The 18,757-nt window shown below is 41.8% G+C and overlaps 1 protein-coding gene across 1 annotated transcript in view; it reads left to right on the forward strand.

Moving 5' to 3' along the window:
• LOC141140338 (protein-L-isoaspartate(D-aspartate) O-methyltransferase-like) overlaps nt 1-18,757 on the forward strand; it is a gene marked incomplete in the record, with an annotated part of 92,395 nt that overhangs the window by 37,370 nt on the left and 36,268 nt on the right. The window contains 1 exon segment of the mRNA XM_073627398.1: nt 6,860-6,964. Coding sequence (XP_073483499.1) covers nt 6,860-6,964 — 105 coding nt within the window.

The following is an 18,757-nucleotide window of genomic DNA, read 5'->3' on the forward strand; positions in this document are numbered from 1 at the left end:
GCCCCTGTACACAATGCTAGAAGTTTTGGATACCTATATTAAATTATTGGACTCTAGCTCTTTGATTAATCCGTTGGGGGACAAAGTGTTTAATTTGAATAGCCAGAAAGCCTCCTTCCTGCAAAATAGGGCATATTTCTCATTATCTGTCAGTGTTTTGTCTGTAATATATTCAACTGCCATAACTTCAAGAAATGTATTATCAATATTATGGTGTGTTTAAAAAGTGTTGGGACGCTATGCTTGTCACAGCCACCTTTTATGAATCCCCTATGTTCACCCACACGCTTGCGTAATGTTCCTATGGTACGACCAACATATAGTAGATTTATATGGACAGTGAAGTATGTATTTCTTATCGTACATCACAGGACACAGAGCCATAGTAGTTACTATGTGGGTTATAGGCCACCTTCAGGTGATGGACACTAGCATGCCCTAAGAATCATCTCTGAAACAATGGCATCCTCTCCTGAGAGTAATATGGCTGGTCAGAGTGAGCCTTCAGGAGGGGCAAGTGTTGCAGCTGCTCTTAACACTGCAGCCCCTGTGTATATTACTAAGGAGGTTTTTTCTTCAACCATTTTAAGTTTGGAGAAAAAAATTGATGCTTTAATCACATCTCAAAGTGGGACTAAGCGTAGCAGGTCCATTGCTCAGGACCCTCATGCTGAGGAACAAGGGACGAGAGATGACGAATTTCTCTCAAGGGACCAGGAAGAGGCTGATTTCTCCTCTTCCGAAGAACCTAATACGGAAGGATCAGTTTCTCAGGAAAGGTTGTTGATACAGTCTCTCACTAAATTGGTTCGCTCCACATTTTTACTGCCAATAACGCAGTCAGTCGATGAGCCCACTTCTGGTTTGGGTTCACTAAAGCCTCCCCAATCTGTTCATGCTTTTCCTATCCATTCATGGCTAAAAAAGCTTATGTATTCTGAGTAGGAGCACCCAGATAATCAGTTTTTTCCTCTGAAAAAGTTTTCAACACTTTATCCTATGGAGGAAGAGTTCTATAAGAAATGGGCAATTGACGCTGCTACATCCTCTGTAAATAAAAACCTGACTTGTCCAGTAGACAATGCTCATATGCTAAAGGATCCAACAGATAAGAAGTTGAAATTCCTTTTTAAAAACTATATTTTGCTCGCAGGTTCAGTCGTTCAGCCTGCGCTGGCAGCAATCGATGTATCTCAGTCCTTAAAGGACCAGTTTATAGAGGTGCTCAAGGCTATTCCTGATCAGCAGGCCCAGGATTTGGCCGGGATATCAGAAGCGTTGAGTTTTACAGTAGATGCTATGAAAGATAGTATTCTCCAGGCCTCACGGCTCATGCTAGGGCTGGTACATGTGCGTAGAATCCTATGGTTGAAAAATTGGTCAGCCAAAACGCCATGCAAAAAGCTTTTGGCCAGTTTCCCAATTCATGGTGAATGGTTATTTGTAGATAATCTGGATAAATATATCCAAAGAATTTCTAATGGGAAAAGTTCCCTTTTACCGATTTAAGAAGCATTTTTCTTTTAAACATGCTTCATCTCCAGTGCCGGGAACGTCAGCCTCCAGGCAGTCACAACGGCCTCCACCGTCAGGTTCAAGATGTAAACCTCAGGGTCAGTCCCAGGGCCAAAAGAGGACCTGGGGGAGGAAACTCACAAAACAAAACACTAAAGCCTCCTTATGAAAGGGTGCCCCCGCTCACTCGAGGGGGCGGGGGAAGGCTTCTACAGTTTTCAAGGGTCTGGGAGGAACAATGTCAAGACAGATGGGTGGCTTAGTCAATTTCTCTAGGTTACAAACTAGAGTTCCAAGAGTTCCCGTCTCCTCGTTTTCTCAGATCAAACGTTCCCAGAGATCCAGTGAAAAAGGTCTCTTTCTAGCTTTGGATCATCTCTTGTCTCAAAGAGTGATATCGGTGGTCCCCTTTGAAGAGCAAGGATTAGGGTTTTATTCAAACCTTTTCACAGTTCCGAAACCAAACTGGGATGAAAGACCCATTTTAGATCTCAAAGATCTAAACCAGTTTTTGAATATACGCTCCTTTCGCATGGAGTCAATCCGATCAGTAGTCTCCATCCCACAAGGGGGAGAATTTCTGGAGTCAATCGACATCAAGGATGCTTATCTCCATGTGCCAATTTTCCCCGCTCACCAGAAATTTCTACGTTTCGAGGTAGAAAATCTTCATTTTCAGTTTGTAGCTCTGCCTTTCGGTCTAGCTACTGCACCTCGAGTGTTTACAAAGGTCCTGGCTCCTCCTTTAGCCAGGTTAAGGGCTCAAGGTATAACGATACTAGCCCACTTAGACGATCTAGTCTTGATAGATCAGTCGGTAGCCTGCTTAAACCAAAGTTTGGTCACCGCAGTCAGCTACCTGGAATACCTAGGTTGAATTCTCAACCTAAAGAAATCCTCCTTAAAACCATCAAGGAGATTGCATTACTTGGGGCTGATCATAGATACAGTTCAGAAGAAGATGTTTTTGCCCCAGGAAAGGATCGGTCCCATAAAGAAAAACTGATTCAGTTGGTCAAAACAAAGAAGAATCCTTCTTTTCGACTTTGCATGAAGTTATTGGGAAAGATGGTGGCTTCTTTCGAGGCCGTTCCTTATGTGCAGTTTCATTCAAAACTGCTGCAAAACAGTATCCTGTCAACTTGGAACGAGAAGGTCCAAGCTCTGGACTTCCCAATGCGTTTATCCCTCGAAGTGCGTCAGAGCCTCAATTGGTTCATATCCAGGAATCTTCAAAAAGGAAAATCCTTTCTACCATTCACCTGGAAGGTGGTAGCAACAGATGCCAGCCTTCTGGGCTGACAAGCAGTCCTGGAAGAAGCATCTGTCCAAGGGAAATGGTCCAAATCAGAGAGGACCTTGCCCATCAATATTCTAGAGATTCAGGCAGTACGCCTGGCTCTAGAGGCCTGGACGCTCAGACTACAGAATTGTTCTGTCAGGATCCAATCCGACAATGCCACAGCAGTGGCCTATATCGATCACCAAGGGGGCACGAGAAGTCACGCAGCCCAGAGAGAGGTGAATCATATTCTATCTTGGGCAGAAAACAACATTCCTTGCCTATCAGCAATTTTCATTCCAGGACTAGAGAATTGGCAGGCGGACTACTTGAGTCGCCAATTGTTCCCGGGAGAATGGTCCCTTCACCCAAATATCTTTCTGTCAATATGTCAAAGATGGGGAGTTCCGGACGTGGGTCTGTTTACGTCCAGGTTCAACAACAAGATCAACAACTTTGTGTCAAGGACAAGAGATCCATTAGCATACGGAACAGATGCCTTGGTTTTTCCATGGGATCAGTTTTCACTGATCTATGCATTCCCTCCTGTTCTGCTGCTTCCGCGCCTTCTTTGCAGGATCAAGCAAGAAGGAAAGGAGGTCATTCTCGTGGCCCAGGAGATCTTGGTTTGCCGAGATCATAAAGATGGCGGTAGGGGACCCTTGGACTCTACCACTGTGGACAGACCTTCTCTCGCAAGGTCCGGTATTCCATCCTACCTTTACAAACGCTAAATTTAACATTTGGCTATTGAGACCCACATTCTGAAAGACCATGGGCTGTCAGCTTCAGTAGTTTCTACTTTTAATGTTAGGAAACTAGCCTACAGAGTCATATACTATAGAGTCTGGAAGGCATAAGTCTAATGGTGTGAATCCAGGGGTTGGCACCCCAGGATCCTTGAATTCCTACAGATGATGGGATTAGAAATGAAGCTGGCCTTGAGTACTATCAAAAGCCAGGTGTCGGCCCTATCAGTGTTTTTTCAACGACCACTTGCTTCACACACTCTGGTTCGTAACTTTATTCAGGGGGTAACGCGGATTAATCCTCCAGTTAGGTCACCCCTAAACCCTTGGGACTTAAATTTAGTCCTGTCGGCATTACAAAAACAGCCTTTTGAGCCAATACAAGATATTCCCTTAGTCCTCTTGTAGAGGAAAATCATTTTCTTGGTTGCCATATCTTCTGCAAGAAGAGTATCAGAGTTGGCTGCTCTTTCATGAAAAAATATTTGATTATTCATAAGGATAAAGTTGTATTGTGGCCTCATCCTAAATTCCTACCGAAGGTAGTGTCAGGTTTTTATTTAAACCAGGATATTGTTCTGCCTTCATTTTTTCCAGAACCTCGTTCTGTGGAAGAAAGGTCACTACATTCTCTTGATGTGGTGAGGGCGGTCAAGGTCTGCTTGAAAGTGACCGCTCAGATTCGTAAAATGGATGTTTTGTTTGTGTTGCCAGACGGTCCTAAAAGAGGACAGGCAGTGTTGAAATCTACTATTCCTAAATGGATTCGTCAAGTGATTGTTCAAGCTTATGGTTTAAAGAGGAAAATTCCTCCTTTTCATATTAAAGTGCACTCCACCAGGGCTGTTAGTGCTTCTTGGGCAGTGCATCGCCAAGCCGCCATGGCTCAGATCTGCAAGACCGCAACTTGGTCTTCAGTCCATACATTTACCAGATTCTATCAAGTAGATGTAAAAGGTCACGAGGATATCGCCTTTGGGCGCAGTGTACTGCAGGCTGCAGTATAAATCCTCTAGTCTCTTGGTGCCCAACTTTTGTTATGTCTGCCTCCCTTCAGTTGGCATTGCTATGGGACATCCCACATAGTATCCACTATGGCTCTGTCCCATGATGTTTGATAAGAAAATATTATTTTTATAACAGCTTAACTGTAAAATCCTTTTCTTTGAAGTACATCACGGGACGAAGAGGTCCCTCCCTTCTTTTTGGTATACATGTGTATTGCTTTGCTACAAACCTGAGGTACTCCCAGTAGTGGGAGGGGTTATATAGGGAGTGCACTTTTTGTCTTAGGGCGTGCAACTACTATGGCTCTGTGTCCTGTGATGTACTTCAAAGAAAAAGATTTTACAGGTAAGCTGTTATAAAAAACCTATTACAAATTCAGATGAGCAAGTAATAAATTGTTTAATTATATACTCTCTACCCTTTTTGATTTCCCGTGAGATATAAACTGACAAGTGAGACTTGGACTTATGACACTGGAATATCCCAGTTCTGTGATCAAAGTAAGAGCGGATGTCTGTAGTGTGTGTGTGTGTGTGTGTGTTTGTTTTGTTTTGTTTTGTTTTGTTTTGTTTTTTTTTAAGGGATTTAAGCTTACTGGGAGCAAAGTATGTTTTAGTGTTTTGGATCTCCTAAAAGTTACTTGAGGAGGACTGGGTATTATATGCATGAGTTTAGGATCTAGTTGCAAAATCTTCCAGTGTTTACAAATGGCCTGGGTAATTATTTTATGTTTGTCATTATAGCCTGTGACAAATCTAGTTGCATTTGTTTGTTCCATTTCTCAATCTCTGAACAGTAAGTAAAGTCACTGCATGTTTCTGTGAAAAGCCTTATTTAATAGAGGTTTAGGAATACCTTTTTCTAAAAATGTGTTCATTAAAATCCATATGTGTAGCTGCTCTTTTATTTTTTAAAGGGGGGGGGGGGGGGGGGTGGGCGGAACGCCGCTTTAAGAACAAACATACAGAACCTATTTTGTTCGTAACCCGGGAACTGCCTGTACAGCCAATAGAGATTAGTTCAAATACAGTGATGATGTTGCAGTAGTTGATTGAAATGCGCTTGTAATTTCTTGCATCTAGTTTTTGCATCTAGATTTCCACAACCATCTCTACTTTACAAAGTGATATGAAAATCTCAGAATAAAAGTTTTTTCAGTATGAAGGCCACGCACAAGGAAAATTAATAGTTTTTTTAAATAATCATTTTTGTTTCAAAATGTATCCATAATTGTATTATCGGATTATCAATAATTTGAGTCATGCTATTAAACACACATCAGCAACTGCCTAGCTCCTACCTAGAAGACCCAGGTGCTTTCTGTTACATTAGATTAAAGCAAATTTGTCGCCAATAAAATAAAATGCTCAAACTTCTGGTTATTTCAGAGCTTGCTGCCCTCTCCTGCTTCGCACATTCTTGGTGGCCAATCTGTTCCACCCTCACACACATTTTTATTATTTGCCTATCATCTACCCCAATGGCTTATTTACAGATAATAATCCAAATACTGGGTCTGCATAGGGAGGATTTCACATCTGCATTACATGTGTTTTGTTCTGTTGGAAGATGCTATGGAATTTTTAGGCACCATGCACACTGAACATATTAGCAGGGTGTATGAGGCAATTCAGCCCCAATTCAGGTAGCCTGTTAAACGCTTTGAAAAGCTGACAGTTGCTTTGGCCAAATGGGGCCGGGCACTGCATCAAGCAAAGAGACTACATTCCGAGAATTTGTCCCTGGGCACATGTTGCCTTAAAGTAGAAGTCCACTCTGAAACCCCTGCATCTAGAGACACATGCACAATCTAACACTAACCTCACTAACCCTGTAAAGAAAAAAAATTAGTATACATACCTTTTGGGGAAGCAGCTCCGACCTGATGCCACGCAGAGAACCGCGGCTTCACTGTGTAGGTGGGTGCAGAGAACATATCCGACAATGGAAGCCCCATAGTAACTCTCTGGGTGACGTCACTCCCCATTTATTTCACAGCTGTTGTCGGCTGTGTCCTCTGCGGAGCTTCATTCCACTGGAGATCGGGTCGGACCAGTTTCAAAACAGGTATGTATACAGATTTCTTCTTTACAGGGCTAGATAGGATAATGTTAGATCGTTGATGTCTATAGATGCAGGGATTTTAGTTTTAGGGTGGACTTCTACTTTAAACGTTCATACCGCTCAGAGCATCACGTAGCAGCTGTCGGCTTCTCATTTATGCAAATACAAACCAAGAAAGTTAAAAATGCTCCGTAGAAGCAAGTTTATGAATAATTAACAATTTTTCTTCAATTCTTTTCAGAAAACGGGATCATCAAGTCAGACAGAGTATTTGAAGTAATGCTAGGAACTGACCGAAGGCATTATGCAAAGTGCAATCCATATATGGATTCTCCACAGTCAATAGGTAATTGCCATTCTTTGCTGGTAATACCAGATTCTAGTATACTTTTCTGTTTGATTAGTTTTGCTCTTTTCATACTTGTCTTTCCATATAAATACCTGATGATAAATGGTCAATTACCACTTTAACTCTGTTGTGCTGTGTAAATGTCACAGTTGACTTCAATGTAGATCAGTAATGTTTAAGACCAAGTGCAACTTTTTAAAGAGAATCACACATTTGGAGAAAAGTGAAAAAATATATATATCTATATCTATATCCTTGCATTACACCTCAGCTTCCACCTGCGGCACCTAGACGAGGGGACGTCTTGGGCCTGCTGATCAGATCCAGGGTAGGCTTTGGATCCAAAATCTTGAAAAACATGCACAGTGCAGCTGTGTAAGAAAAAAGTTTATTCTTTCCATGTTTTTATACAGCATTATTTTATGGGGGATACAAAGAATAATCAGATCTTGCATTCTGATGCAAGGTACACTTTAAATCAAGAACGTTTTTCTGCTTCTCATAGCTGGTTAAATGGCAGACGCCATCAAGTTATTTTTGTAAAATGCATGCTTTTTTTTTTTTTTTTTTTGCTTGTAATCACATTTTGTACTTTACATTAGGAAGAGGATCTGCAAAAAGCACATACCTCATCTTTCTATAGCTAAATCAGCTGATGTGGATTCATCAAACATATTGCAAGCAGCCTTATAGAATGATGCATGCCTAAAGGAATTCCAATGTGCCTTGCTTTTTAAATGGTCATTACTAGATATCTGTTCTGTTTAAAGTGACTCTGTTCTGAGAGACGTACGGGGGCTGCCATTGTAGGCCACCTTCTGAAAATGCTAGAAGACCAACTTTGGCATGGCTTAGTCACAGCTCCAGAAAAAGCATGGTGGAAATGGGTGTGGGAACTACTTACAGTATCATTCTACATGTTTCGGGTCTTCCTAAAATAAAGTTCTTATGAGCAACTCCGCTTAATGTTTCATGATCATGCCCCTTTAAGCAAACAGAAGGAGATTTGAATTGGCTAGTGTCTTGTTGATGGCTCCTAAATGTAAAGAAAAGAAAAAGGTATGCCATTACACTTGCAAACTGCTTAATTTGCTTGAATGTTAAAATGTGTTTATCCCTTAATCTTGGTAATGCGTAACACTTGGCTAGTTTTGAAATGATGCTGCAACTGATTGCTTTAACTCCTGGTTGGTAAAATACCGTAGTTATAGCAATAATAAACCCCAAAGCAAAAACGGTTTTGTTGCAGCTTACCAGTCCTTCAAAGTGGTGGCTGCATTTATTTTCTTTTTTTTAAACTTTTTTTTTTTTTTTTAATTATTTTTTTCCATTTGTTTATTCTAGTGATCCTGCCAGTAACACACTTCCTGTTTTGAGGGTGGTTCTTCTACCTATGGAGGAGCAACGGGTACACCCTTAGACAGCAGCATTATTTGGAGAGGGTAGTCTTAGATGGACTAGTAGATTTAGATAGCAAATTAAAGCTGAACTATAGCTATCCCTTTTAAGCAGTTATCGCAACAGTTTTTTTCCTTTTTGCAATAAAGGTTTTACATAAAAGGCTTACATAAAAAAAAAAAAAAAAAAAAAAAAATCATTGTAAGCACCCGTGTTAGTGTTGAATGGGTTGTCTCAACCCTCTTAACTGCCACCTGAAAAACAACTGCTACTGGCAGATTCACCAGATAATAGAAAGGGAAAAAATAAATAAAACTGATGCCACCACAAGAATTGGTGAGCTGTATTAATTACACTTTTCCTTTTAGGTTTAATACTGCTTTGAAAGCCAAGTTCACCTTTAACAAAAAATTAATAAATGCACAAATTTTGCAGGTAAAAAAATGTCCATTTATAATTTGTCTTCTACAGGAGCCTGCAAAGTATTGCAACCATTATTATAATTGTGTTGAAATAATAAAAAAAGTGTGCTTCCTAATATATGTGATCTTGTTTGTAGGTAGACAGCAAAATAGATGGTGCTGCTGCAGACACGTGTTTCCACAGTATGATAAAAAATACATTTTGTATAAAGTGCTGCGCTACAATTCAGAAACCAAATATTAGCATCAAATGTGGTGCAACCTTAAAACAAACTATATAAATTAGAGGTGCACCGAAATTTAGACCGCCAAAATAGATCGGCCGAAAACAGTGTTTTTTTATTTTTTTTTACGTTTTAATTGTTTTTATTAATGACCATAAAAAATAGAGTGTACAAAAAGCACCATATTGCAGTACAAACAGGAAATAGACATTTCTATAGCAGCTACTCTACGCCCCATAGTGTTAAATATATATAAATATGCTAACGAACCGGTTGCATTTTCCCCTTTTTCTTCCCCGTCCCTTCCCCCCTAACCCTATTCCTTTTATGCCCCCCACCCTCCCTCCCCCCATCTATCGAATGTCACATATAGATTATTAGCACTGAGCCTTATTGTGTTTTGGGACAATCTGTATCTCTTCTAAACTTGTTTACTCTCTCCCAGTCCGAACGTTATGGGCCTTTATTTCCTATTCTCATAAGAGGGCTTCTTTGTCTCTATAATTCCGGAAGAGGTACCAGGTGCTTTGCCCTTGCAGCCAGGGACTCCATATCTTAATAAATTTATTATAACTACCTTTTCTAGTATATACCGTCATTTCTGTCCAGACCAAGGAATCCATTGTCCTAAGCCATTCCTCTGGAGTTGGGGGTGTTGCTGAAAGCCAGGATTGCGCTATCCGTTTTCTCGCCTGGTATAGACACCTTACTATAGCAACAATTGTGTTGGTGTTCCCAATATTTCCCTTTACCAGCCCCAGAATACACACTCTAGCTTCCAGTTCTAATTTGACTTTGAACCTGGAGTTTATTATTCTGACGACCTCAGGCCAATATCTTACTAATTTTGGGCATCTCTACACCATATGTATAACATCTCCTGTCCCCAAGCATCTAGGACATTTGTCGTCTAGTCTACGACCAAACCTATACAACCTCTTAGGAGTATAGTACGCTCTATACAACAGGAGGAGGTGCGAGGCCCTCTGTGACGGAGAGACAGACACCGTCGAACCAAATTCCAATATTCTTTTCCACTGGTTGTCCGCCTCCCATCTCTCCCTGGAGCCCGAGACTGCTTGTTGGGTCAACATTTTATCCATTAACTGCTTATATACATCTGTGATCAGTCCTTTAGTGGTTTTTGCTTTAACTATTTTATTAAGGAGCGGCGCTTTACACCACTCCATAGGGCAAGTCCTAAATTGAATACCTAATGCATGCCTAAACTGCAGGTAACTGTAAAATGTGTTATTCGGTACTCCATATTCTAATCTCAGCTCTGTAAAGGATTTCAAATTGTTATCCCTATACAAGTGAACTAGTCTATGTATACCATGACACTCCCATATGATGTTTTTTTCCACGGTTAACAACTCCCGCAGAGATTTATTATGCCATATAGGTGAAAACTCGGTGACACACTTGTACCCCATGATCTTTTTAGCTATCTGCCAGGCCTTGGTTACCAGTTTGTATGTTGACAACTTTTGCTGAAATGAGCCTGCTTCTAATGCTTCTGCCAAGGATTTATGTGGATTACCTTCTAGCATGATTTTATTACTGGCGTGAATTTCACCCGGGGTCTCGCATCCCCCAATATGCTGTAATTGGGCGGCCAAGTAATAACCATAAGGATGGGGGACTGCCATTCCCCCTTCACTAGTATTTTTTTTTAATTCCTTTATTTTCAAAAAGTTATGGTTTACAGTCAGGTAAACAAAAGAGGAAAACGCATTATTTATCAAACGAAAACCAAGAGGGTCACACCATTTAGATGTATAAGCCAACAGGCTAGGTAAGACATAGTATATATGAGTACATATAATAATACCAACATTAACCTGATCATCAATGTACAGAGAATATAAGGCATACGAGGTGGCGGTGGCATGGAAGACCCAGAACAAATACTCGTACACTTAAAATACTGCAACTATTGATGGACAGTTATGGGCAAAGTATGGTATAAAATATCTACGTCATACATGCCAGAACAACAGATTGTCCACTTTTACACAATTGAGGGAACAGTTTGGAATACCCAGGACGTGGCATTTCCGCTATGCTCAGCTGCGTCATGCAGCGGTGGCTCAGTTTGGGAACGGTGAGTTTCAAGTACAGAATACGGCTCTGGAGAAGGTTCTAATCGATCCAGATCCAACCAAACGAATCTCTCTAGATATTGGGCAGTGGGTCCTGGGAATCCGGGGTTGCTATCCAAGGCCAGGGCTCGATGGGTGGCTATTGTACCGAAGTTGTCTGAGGAGTTATGGCAGGAAGCTCTGGGTAAAAGTAGTAAATGCGGATGTACTTTTATATAGGATGACGTATGAGACCAGGGGTACCCCCCAGAAATTCAGGAAGGTATGGTTTATATGGGTGGACTCCAAGAACACACTGGAGGAAGAAGGGACCTAGAGTTGTGGATATTAGAAGCGTAATCCCAATGGCAGTGTTCAGCCAGAAGGTGGGATTATGAACACAATGCATTGACAAATGAATATTGAAGTTAGAAGGATGTAGGGTATGTGAAGTTTTATCCCATTGCCCATGGTTTCTAAAATGAACGTTGAAACCCCTGGTGGGGGGAGGTTCTACCCTTCACGGAATAGGGAGGATTGGTTACCTCCTTCTCCTAAAGGGCAAGTTGGGGTGGGTTGTTGAACTGATTGTTTTCTACTGTTAAAACATAAAAACAAAACAAAGGAAAAAGAAAATAAAAAGCAACTGTACCAAGTTACGGGGTAGGGTTGGAGATTCAGGACAATGTGGTCATAGACTGCTGATGGTTACACTAGTGTCTGGATCATTGTTTTATTCATTGTTGACTATACATGATGTAATACCTACCCTCATGTCTTGTATGTTTTATTTTGGATATGCTACATAAAAAAAAAATTTAGAAAAAAAACTGCAACTATATAAAACACAACAATATATCATGAAGCTGGACATCTCGATGCCCATCTGGGCCCAGACATGGAACAGTGAGATACGAAAAATGCATGAAAGGATATTCAAACATCTGAAGAAATAACATGCTCATGGCTGAGCCAGGAATACAAGGGGGGGGGAGAGTTAGAGAAGAGAGAGTAAGGGTCCAGACTAAGTCCAGGAGATCAGCCAGGCTGCGAGACCTCCTGAAGATGAGCATCAGTGTATACGAAATGCTGCCAAGGTCTCCAGATGTCACGAAAGATTTCCTCCCGGTTGTTTAAGGTAGCTGTGAGCTCTTCCATATCCCTCAGTTCATTGACTTTGGTAAACCACAGGGACTTCGACAGCGGGGTCTCAGATCTCCAACACAAGGGGATGCATGCCTTAGCCACATTCAGTAGCTGAATTGTAAGAGAAGCCTTATATTTCTTAATAGGTCATTTCGATAGATGTAACAAGCATGCCGCAGGATTCAACTCCAAATCAACGTTCGTCAGGAGTTTGACAGTACAGATCACCTCCTGCCAGAAAGGCCTGAGTTTGGGACAATCCCAGGAAATATGTAGCATTGTTCATCAGCATTGCCACATCACCAGCATGTACTAGGGGAACCTGAGGAAAAAAGCAGTGCAAAGTAGTGAGTACCCTGTACCAACGTGTCAAGATCTTGTAACAAGTCTCTTGGACTCCTAGTGGCTAAGAAAGATTTCTGGGCAAAATTTAAGATTTTCTCCTTCTGTGAGTCAGTAAATTGGGTTTCAAGGTCTGATTCCCACTTAGTAAGGCACCTAGAGACATAACCTGTTTCTGGCCGAATCAGGGAGGAGTAAATCATTGAAAGACCATGGCAGATCTGTTCCCTCTTATGGCAGATGTGCTCCAGTTCTGTAAGCTGGCAAAGTATACCCGGAGAATTCGAACACCGGAGGAGAAAATTGTGTAACTGGAGATTGCACCAGTAGTCTAGTGGAGGGTCAGTCGTGGTCAAGCCTGCCGAAGAGAGCTGACAGCCAGGTCCTATAAAGTCACAAAAATGAAGGCGGCCACTCGAAGCCAGGTGCTGGAAATTAGGGTTCTGGAGGCCTTGTTCAAATTTTGGATTACCTAGTATAGGCACCAAGGGAGAAGGTAATGGTGACGCCGAAGAGTGTCGAAAAGCATCCCTAGCGACCAACAATGTGCTGCTGAGGGTGGGATGGTCACAGAGAGCCTTCGGTAATGGAGAGGTTATCCATGACCAACTCTTTGCCATGTCATTGGAGTCTTCTAGTTCCATGGCCACCCAATGTTTCGCCTCAGCGTGACAGTGCCAAAAAGGGGGCTGTCCTCCCCGGGTGCCGCGCATTGCGGGGGTGTCATCCTGGTGTGCCCCAGTCCCCCATCCCTCCTCTCCTTGGCACAGGCTGCAACAATGTCCCGCCTCCTGTGATAGATGGCACACTGATCCAATGCTAGGAAATTGAATCAGTGTGACGTGTATCATAGGAGGTGGGACTATGTTACAGCGGCCGCCTGCCCCGGGAATTCCAAATTCAGCTCCGTGACACAGCGAGAGATCCGCCGCTCTGTGTGATCCAGGCACTGGTGAGGCTGCATTGATCTTTTGTATCATGTCTGCAGTCTCTGACCATCTCCCATATCATGTCTGCTAGAGGTGCACCGAATGGAAAATGTGCTAATGCTATTGGCAGTGTGTTGAAGTAAGAGATTGCAGACATACAAGAGATGTCTACTGCATTTTTCTTAAGATTTTCTTGCACTAAAGGCTCCAATAGTGGCCAACAATAAATTCATATTAATTTAAATTGATGATAATAATTTAAAAAGTCGAATATAATACAATTTTTATATATAAAAAAAATTTTAACTGTCATTTTCGGTTTCGGCTAAGTGAATCCTGCATTTTCAGTTTCAGTACCAAAATTTCCATGTGTATTGAAATTTCCACATCTGTAAATCAATCCCAGTGCTTCTGTATACATCCACTCAAGTCACCTCCATGCTCTCTAGATTCAACTTCCTGCACATAATATGTGCAGAAAAACACTCATCCATCTGCTTGAAGCTGTAATAGCTACTATAGACCTCTTGTCCACCGGGGACCCTCCAGCCATCACTTCGAAAAATCTCAGTCCCAGTGGTTCTGGTCCCGGCCCCTTTAAGGTCTTGGGTGCTTATGTAGATTTATGCATGTGGGAAAGAATGACGTCAGTACCTTTTCTCTCTGTATATGGCAGCCATCGCCCCCAGCCACCGTGATGGAACAGGGAGAGCCTGGGAAAGGCAGGGGAAGGGAGTGGGCCACTCAGATCACTACTGCCTGTTAGGTGCAGGCATCTTCCCAGTATAACCACTGAAACACAAGGACATACAAGTACCTTGGGTAGGAAGTGGCTAAACATTATAAATTAGGATAACACAAACTCTACCTACAGTTTACATTTTTACAGGTCTATGCTAATTTACTACCATTACCATAGAGGTGTATTTGCATTCAAAAACAGACCACCCTCTCTGCATCTATGGCACCCTTTAGCTTCCTCAACTGTTCCTGAGATTTGCATTTTCTGACAATGTCTTTGCGGTCTGCCGTCATTTTATCATGTTCAAGATTCAGATGGTCAAATTTCTGTCTTAACTGAGAAAATGGGGTCCAGGTCCTGGGTTTTTGCTAATTGTTTTGTTTCACTTTGTTTCCCATATTAAGATACATGTCTTTGACCTGGTCATTTTGGATAAGTTTTCATCTTCTGATCTTTATGCTTGGCATCTGTCCAACACAATGTTGTTTCATCAACTATTATAGCCTTTATTTAGTTTCCTTTATAAATAATCTCTTATATGTAATTTAAATCATGAGGATTTGGAGTAACTGATAAAAATATTTAACTTGATTCCTGAATGATCCTCATTCAAAATCTCTAAAATCATGTTCCTGTGTACCAAGCGTCAATGCTCAAATGCAGGACTATTACAGGCTAAAAGTTCCATCACAGTTTCTATCCTGTGTGACAACTTCTAGGGAAACTTGTTTTGTATTTGGTTGATCTTCCTATATATATTAAGATCAGGATACACACATTAATTCTTTTATTTTATCTCTTGTCCTAAGAGTCTGAATACAGATTTTTTTTTTTAAATGCTCATCCATAGACCAATTCCTATAGTAAACTGGATTACTCTTTCTAAATCAGGTTTAGATTGTACACCTCCCTAGCATGCTGCAGATTACAAAACCATTTTAAAAATCTGTTAAACCACTGCAAACAACTAGGGCTGCAACTAACGATTATTTTCATAATCTATTAGTTGGACGATTTTTGTTTCAATTAGTCGGTTAATAACCTTAAAAAAAAAAGTAGTTAATATTTAAAGTTTAAAAAAAGCAATTTATTCTTAAATACCTTGATGCAGTGGTAAATATAAATAACCAACTATATGGTTAGGGAGCAAAATCTCTAATCCACTTTGAGAATAACAGACAGATGTACTGTATATACTATTAAAGGTTGAAGCTGGTAAATATCAGACTCAGAGATCAAATTTTTTTTTTTATTTAAAGAAAAAAAAAAGTTAGACTGTTTTGCAGATTTTCAAACAGAACTGCAATATATTATATGCTGGCCATACAAAAACAATGTTTTCCTTTTAAAAAAAAATGTAATTTTAAGAACGTTCGATTTTCTAATCGTTAGTGAGGTATAATCGACGTTTGTTTTCAACCACAGTGACAGGAAAATTTAGAAATAGAAAACTTCTTGATCAAAGGAATTTTTAGACAGTATGTGGTTTTCGTTCAGAAATTACATTAATTTTAAAACGGAATGTTAAAAGCAAGTGAAAATTTCAAACTACATTCAGCGAATGTACAAAGATTTTTCGTATGAATATTTTCGTCTGAAATTTGATCTGTGTGGCCAGCATAAGGCACGGTGGACGCATGCAGTTTGCTTTTGATCTGTTTCTGCAGTGCTTTTTGCTGTGCATTTTGATTTTTGCATACGTGATTTTGCTGCGATTTTGCCTTTTTGCATTTTTGTTTTTTTTTTTGGCCAATTTGTTGAGCAAAAACACAAATTGCTGCAAAAACGCACTACATGGTTTTCTGCAGCTTCTCCATGAAAGTATATTGAACCAAAAAAGCACCGTTTTGCGTTTAAAAAAAAAAGTCCTTGACACTTTCCAAATACGCAGTGGCTGAAAAAAAAGAGATAGATGTGAACGTGTCCCATAGGAAACCATGTTAAATGAATTGTAGTGTGTCCCTGCAAAAAGCACCAAAAAAACACATAGGTGTGAACCAGGCGTTTAGTAAAATGATGGGGTCAAATCGCTACTGTAAGGGGTTCATTTTTTTTAACTGTGGAACAGTGAAAGTAATATTTACAGTGATGATTATTTGCTCTTTTTGTACTATAAAGGGCTAATTTTATTTTTTTTAACCCCATTATGTTACTGGCCGATTAATCGATTATGAAAATGGTAACTGATTAATTTCATAATTGATTAGTTGTCAATTAATCGATTAGTTGTTTCGACCCTACAAAGAACCATTCCTATCTCTAAGAATTGTGTCTGGTTCATTTGGCTTCAGACCACTCATTACTAGCTGTAATTCACCGCTGTTGTTATAAACTGTGGTAGTTACGGTGTGTGCAGCTGGTAATTCTCATATTTTATGTCATTTGATGGAAAGTTTGAGTTTGCATTTTCCCCCAGTCGTTTTCCAGGTCAGCCCTTCAGAGATGGAGCTCCTCCTCACACACAGAAAACACATTGCCAATAGTTTATTTAAAAGGTGGTCCCTGGTAGTCTTAGTGTTTTCTTCATCCAGAGGAGACATGCTGCCTGAGACCACCGGAGGCTCCCTCTCATGAGGGCTGAGCTGGGGCATGCCTCCCATGGCTGCAGCAGGGGGAGTGCGGTGTAAGCCTCTGGGCTGTGGGGATGAGTGCACCCTTACCAATTTGCTGGGTGGAGGAGGTCGGACGTACGGCCGTGGGCAACCCTCCTTAGGCTGCGGGCAGGACGTGACCTGGATTCAAGCTTCTCCTGAGCCAAAGCGTGGAGAGAGGTGCCAATGTACCATCCCCTTGGTGGCTCCGACGGGGGGGGGGGGCATGTACCCACGGCTGGAGGCCACTTGACCCGAAAGATGCGGCGCGTCATTTCTGGGATGGGGTGATGTCATCGGCGTGTGCCGGGAACTGGTCCAACCCCTTAGAGGTGCAGGAAGTTTGAATTGCCGGCTGGTGCCATTATCATGGACGTGGCTGCAGGGGACAGCATGGACGCCACAGGAAGGTCCAGGACGCAAGAGGACGATGTTCTCATCTGCCCAGGGATGCAGGCACCAGCGGGACATGGGTAGGCACTGGTGGGTGACCTTTTGTTGTCGAATTTGGGAACAGCTAGCTAGTGGTGGTGGTCTCTAGCAGGCTGGGACACTACAGGTGGTAGGCAGGTGTCACTGGGTGTGCACACTGTTCTGGCTGGTTGAGGTTGCATTTTCTCACCACTATGGGCCCCTGTGTTTTTATGTCTTGGCCAAAGCCCACTGCCCACTCCTAGGAAGCAGTGTTTAAAATGTGCTACCAAGATGCCCTTGGAATACACAGAACCGCTGTGTCAAGTATGCATAGAAAGACTGGTTAAGCATTTGGATGCAATTTACACACACATTTTTGGATCCGTGTGGGATGACCTGGCTACTACCTTTTTTAAGGATGTTCAAAAATGTATTTGAGGTAAAACTTCCAACCGCTCTCTGGAAGTTCCTCTCCCATAGCCTCGCCAAGGTCAGTCGCCTCAGGGTCGCAGGAGACGGGGAACAAGTGGGTAGCGGCATGGTTAGCGATGTACCTACAGACAGCTCAGACTCAGCAGGAAGAAGAGGGAGAAGAATAAAGAGGCCCCAAGTACAAATTGTCCCTAGAAGATGTAGAGGACTTACTGGGGGCTAAGCAAGAAAAAGTATTCCCAGTCCACCAGGTGGTGTCAGACGTCGTGAGGAATGAGTGGGCAGACCCAGAAAAGAAACCCTTTTTTGCAGCTAGCCATAAGAAGCAGTTCCCTTTCAGTGACGATCCACAGAAGGTGTGGAATAAGAATCCAAAATTGGATGCGCCACTATCAAGTCTCCAAAAAGTCCTCATTGGCCTTTGAAGACATGGGGCATCTCAAAGATTGTATGGACAAGAGGGGCGACATTATCCTGAAGAGAGCCTGGGAAACAAGTGTTGCCAGCCTGAAGCCTGCGCTCGCCACCACTTGCGTGGCACCAAACCTGGCGTTTTGGCTCTCCCAACTTCAATACCATATAAAAAATGGTACACCTAGGGAAGAAATTCTGAAGAATCTACCGGTTCTCTCCAAGGCGGTCGGTTACATAGCTGATGTGTTCGCAGAGTCCGTCAAACTGGCAGTGAGATCAGGAGGTCTAGCTGTGGCAGCCATATGGGCTATTTGGATGATGACCTGTTAAGGGGACCCTGCATCCAAGATGAGGCTATATAACCTCCCATTTTCCAAGGACTGTTTATTCGGTACAGGCTTGGATGAAGCCCTAGAAAGAACAGCGGACAGGGAGAAAACCTTCCCGACCGAGAAACACAAACCTCCACCAAAGAGGTTTTTTCGTGGGCGAACGGAACGTCCGATGAAGTGCACTCAGGTGCGCTACTAATATCAAACCAATAAACAAGCTGAAAAAAACTCCTTCAGCCTAAGTGTGCTGATGAGTCATCTTTTTAATTTTTAAACAATGCTGGTATTTTATAGTGTACCACATATAAACTTATAAGTGT

The sequence above is a fragment of the Aquarana catesbeiana genome, linkage group LG04, assembly GCF_042186555.1.
Source record: "Aquarana catesbeiana isolate 2022-GZ linkage group LG04, ASM4218655v1, whole genome shotgun sequence".
Lineage (NCBI taxonomy): Eukaryota > Metazoa > Chordata > Amphibia > Anura > Ranidae > Aquarana > Aquarana catesbeiana.